At 62.4% G+C, this 7,494-nt stretch overlaps 1 protein-coding gene across 1 annotated transcript; it reads right to left on the minus strand.

Moving 5' to 3' along the window:
• Positions 1 to 5,210: 5,210 nt before the first annotated feature.
• On the minus strand, positions 5,211 to 6,083 carry Mrgprg (MAS related GPR family member G). Its single transcript, XM_026411309.2, has one exon. It carries the CDS (start codon positions 6,081 to 6,083, stop codon positions 5,211 to 5,213), a length of 873 nt encoding a protein of 290 aa, XP_026267094.1.
• Between the last annotated feature and the right edge of the window lie 1,411 nt (positions 6,084 to 7,494).

Below are 7,494 nucleotides of genomic sequence, written 5' to 3' on the forward strand. Positions count from 1 at the left end.
AGAGGCAGTGGAGGCAACATTGGGGGTGAGGAGTAGCCCCCCCAAGTCTGCTCCAGAAAGGCTTCTTTGAGGGGGATCGGCCGCTCCCTGTGCCCTTGAGTAGCCTCGTAATGAGGTGCTGAGGAGGAGGCAGCCTTGCCAGACCCTCGCTGGCTCCAGAGGGGAGGGCTCCACCTGCCTGCCAGGCTCCTGGTGAGCTGGGCCTGGCTCGCCTCCGGAGGTTGCCCAATGGCCTTGCTCAGTGTCCTGCAATGGACTCCTGGCCATTAGTCCTGCCCGGGCCCCCTGCAGCCCCCCACCGGAAGGCCCAGGTGTTTGTCTGGGGGGCAGGGCTAGGGGCCCATCTCCAACAGGCCGAGCCTCTGGGCTCCTGGGCGCTGCAGGTCCCATCAGAGCCCGGGGCATGGGGCTCCACGCCTGTCGGAAAAGGCCCTGGGACCCGGCACTGGCTCCCCGCGGCGGAGCTTCACTCTGCTCTGTCCATCCTCCAGTCCAGCTGTGTGACCTCTGCAGGACCTGCCAGGGCCCCACCCTGGCGGGGATGTGGGTGCAGACGAATTTGCTTGCATCTCAAACACGAAGGACGTCATCATCTCCACAAAGAATAGAGGGCCGCTCTTCCGAGACACAGGCTCCTGCGCTTGTTTCCCCTGTTCACAAAAGGCTGGAGCAAAACCTCGCTTTTCTCTTCCCCCTAGAAGATGACGGTGCTGTGCAGTGACAGACCTGGACCCTGGCCGGCAGTGGAGAGGGTGTGGCGGGGCGAGGGGACGTGCCCACCTGAGGCCCCGCCCCTCTAGCCCCTCCCAGGTGGCCAGGTGATGACGTGGGACAGGTTGGCAGCTTCTGACATTTGGGGGAGGCCAGGCACCTGGATTTTATGTGGAATCCCCTTTGTTCAGGGCTACCAACTGTTCAGAAATATTTTGATTGCAGCCAGATGCCAACAAAGATGCATGTCTGCAGACCCTGTGGGTTTGGGCCTGGCCCAGGAGGTCACCCCAGAGGACCTGCCCTTCCTCCGGGGTCTGCTGAGCCCTCCTGTCAAGGGGCCTCTCTGATGCTGCTAGAGATGCCCAGTGCCCTTGAGGGCGAAGACCCTCGGCAGCTCCAACGGTGGGTTGGAGGAGTGGGGTCTCTTCCCCAAGCCCCCTGCCCTGTGCTGAGGCGGCAGCACGGTAGTCACTTGTGGACAGATGGGGAGTTCTGGCTGGAAAAGGTCAGCAGGTAGGACGCCAGGTTGGGGCACAGGGAGGACAGTGCAGCTGCGGGGCCTCCCTGGGCCTTGGGCAGGTTTCTTGCAGGCCTGGCCTTTCTCCCTCCTGCCCAGGAGTGTGCGCGTGGACTGGCACCCACAGAAGGAAAACTCACCTCCGCGGGTGAGGCAGAGGCTGCTGGGGGAGGAGGCTCTGACTGACAGGTGAGGGGAGGGGAGACCAGGGCATTTGGTAGCAGCCTGCCCAAGGCACCCAAACTCACTTTGCATGAGTTCTGTGGACCCACTGTGCGTCTTGGGCCTGGCTCATGGCCTTTCTGATTCTCTGGACACTCCAGCATCCTGTCGGCTCGGCTCAGGCAGACCTTACGTGTCACTCTCAGAGGATGACCTCACTTGATCCACACACACCTGCAAGGCAGGCCCAGGCCGCATGGGTCCTTGGGATCCAGGTGCTGTGAAGTTCAGAATTGTTACTGTCCCTCTCTGAGTCTGGTAATGGCAGAGCCGCTGATATCAGATGGACCCTCCTGCTGTTAGAGAGCCACAAACCCTGGAAGAAATAAAACACGGGTGTGTGAAGTCACAGGGGAGCATACAAAAACAGGCAGAAGCCGGGACACCATCCGTATGAGTTCCCCGTAGCTGCTGTAACAAAGGACCACAAACGGAGGGGCTCCAGGCAGCACAGGCTTACCATGGAGCACTTCCAGGGCCACCGGTCTGGACTCAGTCTCTCTGGGCCACAGCCAGGGTGTTGGCAGCCGCCCCCCTCTGGAGGCCCGGGGAGCACTGTCTTTGGCTGTTTCCGGCTCCAGGGGCTGCTTCCCCTCCTGGTCTGTGGGCCCTTCTCCCATCCCTCCTGAACCTCTTCATCCCCACCCGTCCCGTCGCCCACTCTGACCCGGCATGGGGCCGCCCATGACTCCAGGCCCCGGGCCCAGCTCCGGTCCTCCTGGGCATAACCTGCCTGGCTATCCTCCGTGGGGTCTGTCATCTTACATCTTGGCCCCTTGAGCATGTTCGTGTCTTTGACTCTGAAGTGCGCGGTCTTGGCGTCATGTGTTTGTCCGTCTGGGTTCCTGGGGAGCATGCGCACGTTACAGAGAACCGGGAAGGCCTTGCTCAGTCCCCCTTAAGAGTCGAGGGAAGTTACGTAAGCTACTCACGTTAGAGAGCAAATTAAAGCTTCCGAGGTAGAAGGAAAGGTGTGATAAGGGCGAGCAGAAATCAGAGAACACAGAAGTCAGCCCAGAAAGATCCACAAGTAAAAGCTGGCTCTCTGAAGGACTGTGAGCCCGGACCAAGCCTCCGCCAGCCCAGGAGAGGGAGCCCCCGCCGCCTACAGGCCCAGGAAAAGGGAGCAGCAGTCAGCTTCGACAGGCACAGGAGCCTCGCGGGGACTCCAGATACCACTTCATGCCGGCAGGCTCAAGCTCTGAGGACACGGACAGACTCCTCGGGGGCAAAGACTTGCTGCAAGTGACACAGAAAAGGAACCTGAGCAGTCCTGTGTGTGTTGAGAAATAGGACCTGAGTCGGGCGCGGTGGCCACCCCTGTGATCCCAGCAGCTCGGGAGGCCGAGGCAGGAGGATGGCCAGTTCAAAGCCAGCCTCAGCAACTTAGTGAGGCCCTCAGCAACTCAGGGAGACCCCGTCTCTAAATAAAATACAAAAAAAGGCTGGGACGGGGCTCGGTAGTTAAGCCCCCCTGGGTTCAATCCCTGGTACCAAAAAGAAAAAAATGAGAGAGGGAGGAAAAAAAATAGAAGTAGAACCTTAAACTCTTACGCTAACCCTCCAGGCCCAGACACCTGGCGAAGAGCGCTGGCTTAACTCGAACTGATCAGCAAATGTTGCGAGTCGGAAGGATGGCTGTTACGCCAACTCAAAAACCAGTCAGCCACCCACAGGTCCAGGTCATCAGGAAATGAAACGGAAAGTCCCTCTACACCGTCCTGAGACACCCAGAATTCCCGAGGAGTAGATTTTACAAGAAATGTACAAGATCCCTGTACCGAAAACGGTGGAGGACAGACGTGGACAGCAGGCAGGCCCAGAGGGAGTGGAGGGACGCGGCCCCGGCCAGTCGGAGATCTTGATATCCTCAAGCTCTCAGTCCTCCACAGGCGTGTCCAGGGCTCCCTCACTGGGCCCTGAGCCACGGGTCCCTCTGCTGCCCGAGGGGCTGCTTCAGCCTCTGCTCAGGCACCTGCGGAAGGGCCCCCACTCCCGTCCAGGCTGCTGGGAGACCCACCTGCTGTGCCAGGGACGGCCTGCTTTCCTCCTGGCCCCACACGGCCTCCCCAAGCCTCTTCCTCCAGGAAGCCTCCCCTGCTTCCTCAGTGGGACATGGGACCCTCCTTTGGACTCCCCTAATGTTAGGGTGACCACATGATTTAACATTCAAACCAGAACTCTGGCCAGTAAAAAGGAGGCCAGGGCCACAGTCACAAACTGGGATTATCAAGGGCACGTGGGGACTAACGCCGCCTCTGAGCTTCACACCGTCCTTGTGAGTGTGCCTGACCCTTCTCCAGACATCTCCTGGGGGGTGGGAACCACGGCAGGGACACACCCCAGCTCCAATCCAGGGTCCTGCTCGGAGCAGCTTGTGTGGCCGGGCTGCACTGTCTGACCTTGGCCAGGTGTGGGCTGTTCTGGAAGCTTCCAGACTTCAGGACCAGCCTGTCCACTTCCCCTGCTGCACTGCAGTGGGTGGGACCAGTGATTCACTCTGCCTTGTCCTTTACCCATCGCCCATCCACCCAGCTGTCCACCTGTCCGTCCATGGGCTGTGTACCACTGTAGCCCCTCTTCCCAGGCCCAGGAGAGAGGGGTGACTTGGCGGTGGCTCGGTGCCCTGGGGGAGCCGGTCCTCCAGGGAGGACAACACAAGACTAAGTGTTGTGTCCGAGTTTGGCGGTGCCTTTGGGCGGGAGCTGCTGGGACATGGTGGTGACCTTGGTGCTCAGACAGGGCAGGCAGGCCTAGGAGGGGCGGAGGACGGGGTGCCAGAGCCCCAGACACAAAGCAGGGCAGATGAGGCCAAGGGCAGGGGCACCAGCCGGCAGCACCTGGGCGGGCCAGGGTCAGGCAGGGGGAGGCACCTGCTGCTCTGACCTTGAAGGTGAGGCCTGGCCGCCCTGTGAGGCCTCCCCACTTCATCCGGGCAAGGAAGTTTTCTGTTTTCCTTCTCAGTCTGCATCTGAGCAGTCAGGTGACTCACTGGAGGTCACCTGGCCAGAGAGACGCCAGCAGGCAGGAGCTGGGCACTGCAGCCAGGGCCAGGAGGCTCTCACGTCCTAGACAGACCACCCAGGGACAGCCCCAGCCCACAGCTGCTGGTGAGTTTTTTAGGACCAGGGGCCCAGCCTGCCGCGCGGGGTCAGCAGGGTGGTGAGGCAGCGCCATCTGGTGGCCTGTGCTGGTGACACCAGGAGGCAGAGTTGGGAAGGCGGCCTGTGTGGTCACCAGAGCCATCTGTGAGTGGGACTCTGGACCTGAGGTTTTGGGGGGTGCCCACGAGGGTGAGGGAGGGGAACCAGCGACTCAGTTGAAGAATAGACTTTAGTGAAGAATCAGCTGCATGGCCCCGGGGCAGGATGGGAACATGGCCCCCTAAGGGCAACTGGGCACCTGCCTCGGAGCCGGAACGGAGGCCTGGGCTCCAGGCCATCAGCCCCCAACTTGGTGAGGGTGCCGGCTCTGCCCCATGCTGCAGTCCCCCTGTGTGGGAAGCAGGTGGCTGGGTGGGGAGGAGCAGGAGCAGACCTGGGCCTGCCTGCAGGTGTGTGTCCCCTGTGCCCCGGGTCCCCTCCCCAGAGACCTGATTCTCACCCTGCCTCACCCTGCCTCACCCTGCAGGCTCGGCCCGTCCTTGGGTCCCAAGGCAGGAGCCGGGTGGTGGGTGGGCTTCTTACCGTCCTGGCAGGGTCTGAGCAAGGGCAGGGTCTCCTGATAGCTCTGGGGATGGGGGAGGGAGGGCCACCCCCTAGACGGGGCCCATGGGCAGGGACAGCCCCCCAGCCCCTGGCTGGGACCCCTCCCCCAGGGCCCTCTGCAGGACCGTCCTCAGTGGCTCCCGACGCCCGGGCTGCCGGCCCATCACAAAGTACATGAGGGGCTTGGCACTGCTGTCGATGCAGGCCAGGAGGGTGGCCAGTGGGAGGAAGATGGGCAGCAGGAAGTTCAGGATCGGCCGCAGGCTCCAGTAGAGGATGAAGGGCAGGCGGCAAAAAAGGAGCAGGACCCCCGAGCCCTGGACGATGCCACAGAACTTGGGGCGCGGGCGCTGGGAACAGCAGTTCACCCAGATAAAGAGCACCACGCAGGCCCCCAAGGCCACGCACGCCAGTGACAGCAGCCAGGTGACGCTGACCGCGTGGTAGCGAATGCAGGCCAGCAGGCGCGTGCCCTCACGCAGCAGGCCACAGGCGTTGGCGGGCAGCAGCACGGCGGGCAGCGTCAGAGCCCAGACCAGGACGCAGAGGCCGGTGGAGGCGTGCCGGGGCCGGCAGCGCTGGTAGCAGGAGGGGAAGATGTCGGAGAGGCAGCGCTCGGCACCGAGGACCGCCAGCAGCCAGAGCCCTGCCGAGAACCACAGGAAGGTGACCACGAAGTAGAGCGTGTCCTGGGAGGAGCCCAGCGCAGCCTGGACGATGGAGAAGGCCACCTGGCAGGACAGGAACAGGAAGTCCGCGGCGGCCAGGTGCAGCAGGTAGGTGTTGAAGGGACCCTTCTTGATGTGGAAGCCCAGGTTCCAGAGCACCAGCCCGTTGCCCAGCAGCCCCCCAACAGCGATGACCAGAGTCAGGTAGAAGAGGACGCTGTTGACCGTTCTCCAGAGGCTCAGTATGCCCAACATCTCGGCTGGCTGGCAGGCGCGTGGGCAGGAGCCTGTGAAGGGGGACGGATGCTGACCACCGGCGTCGGTGTGCCCGTGTGGCAGTCAGTAAGCACTGGATGCATCCCGCCAGGGCCATCCTGGTGCAGCTCCGGGCCCCCTCCCAGCTGCTGTGTGACCTCGGCCAGGGCTCAGCACCCCGTCATGGTCAGGAGTGCCCAGCCCTTCACCACACGGTAGGTGCAGGGTTCCTGGCCCCTCCTGATGGGCAGAGGTGTGTGCTGATTCCCATGTCCTCCCTGGCCAGCTGCCAGAGGGACAGCCCTGCAGAGGCCCAGCACATGCTGCAAGAGTGTCCTTGAGCACAGGGGACAGGCAGGGACCAGGAGGGAGGGTCTCCCCTCTGTCTTCTGTTAGGAGCCCCACAGGGGGCTCCCACCCTGAGGCTGAGGCCACACTCCAGCTGAGATCCCCACCCCAGAGGGTCTCTGGACGGCCCAGCAAAGTGTCCCAAGGACACTCCATCCTGGGCTGGGGGAGGTCAGGGAGGAGGAGGAGGAGGAGGGCAGACTAGTGGTGGGGCTGAGAAGGTGGAGGGAGACCCTCCTCCAGGCCTGAGCCAGTGGCTGCTCCCTGAGGTGGGCAGAAGGAGAGCTGCCCAGGAGGCCACTCCAAAGCCTCAGGTCAAAGGCAGGGACGTCAGAGCAGGTCGCGGGGCTCTGGGTCCTCTCAGGGAGCCGCTCAGGACGAGGGGAGAAAAGGGCACAGGTGTCTGTAGCCAGTGAGGGTCACTAAGGAGTGTGCCTTCCCGGGAATCTCAGCACAGGAGGGAGGGTGTCAGGGTGGCCTCCCACTCTCCCACCCGTGGGGGCCACAGCAGCACCTGTTCTAGCCCAGGGAGACGGGGCTGGGGCAGCAGGACCAGGCTCTGGGGTGAGGGGTGCTGAGGTGGGATAGCAAAGGGAGAGCAGGAGGGAGACAGAGAGATACGGAAGGGGGGAGGGGGGGAGAGAGACAGAGAGAGAGAGAGAGAGAGAGAGATGGAGAGAGAGAGGGAGGGAGATGGAGAGAGGGAGAGAGAGAGAGGGAGAGAGAGAGATATGGGAGGGGGAGATGGAGAGGGGGGAGGGGGGAGAGAGAGAGAGGGAGATGGAGAGAGGGAGAGAGAGAGAGGGAGAGAGACAGAGAGAGAGAGGGAGAGAGACAGAGAGAGAGACACGGAGAGAGAGAGAGAGACAGAAAGAGACGGGGAGAGAGAGAGAGATGGAGAGGAAGACAGCTACAGGGAGAGAGAGATAAAGAATGGAGAGACAGACAGGGAGAAACAGAGAGACAGGGTCAGAGAGACCGAGGGGGACAGAAGAACGAGGAACGAGAGGCAGAGACGGGATGGGAGAGACGGAGAGTGGGAGATGGTGAGGCGGAGGTGAGC

This window comes from Urocitellus parryii, chromosome 4, assembly GCF_045843805.1.
Source record: "Urocitellus parryii isolate mUroPar1 chromosome 4, mUroPar1.hap1, whole genome shotgun sequence".
NCBI classification, from domain to species: Eukaryota; Metazoa; Chordata; class Mammalia; order Rodentia; family Sciuridae; genus Urocitellus; species Urocitellus parryii.

Bases quoted from the DNA above. Each gene is read 5' to 3' on its own strand.
- Mrgprg (XM_026411309.2), bottom strand. From the start codon at position 6,083: ATGTTGGGCATACTGAGCCTCTGGAGAACGGTCAACAGCGTCCTCTTC.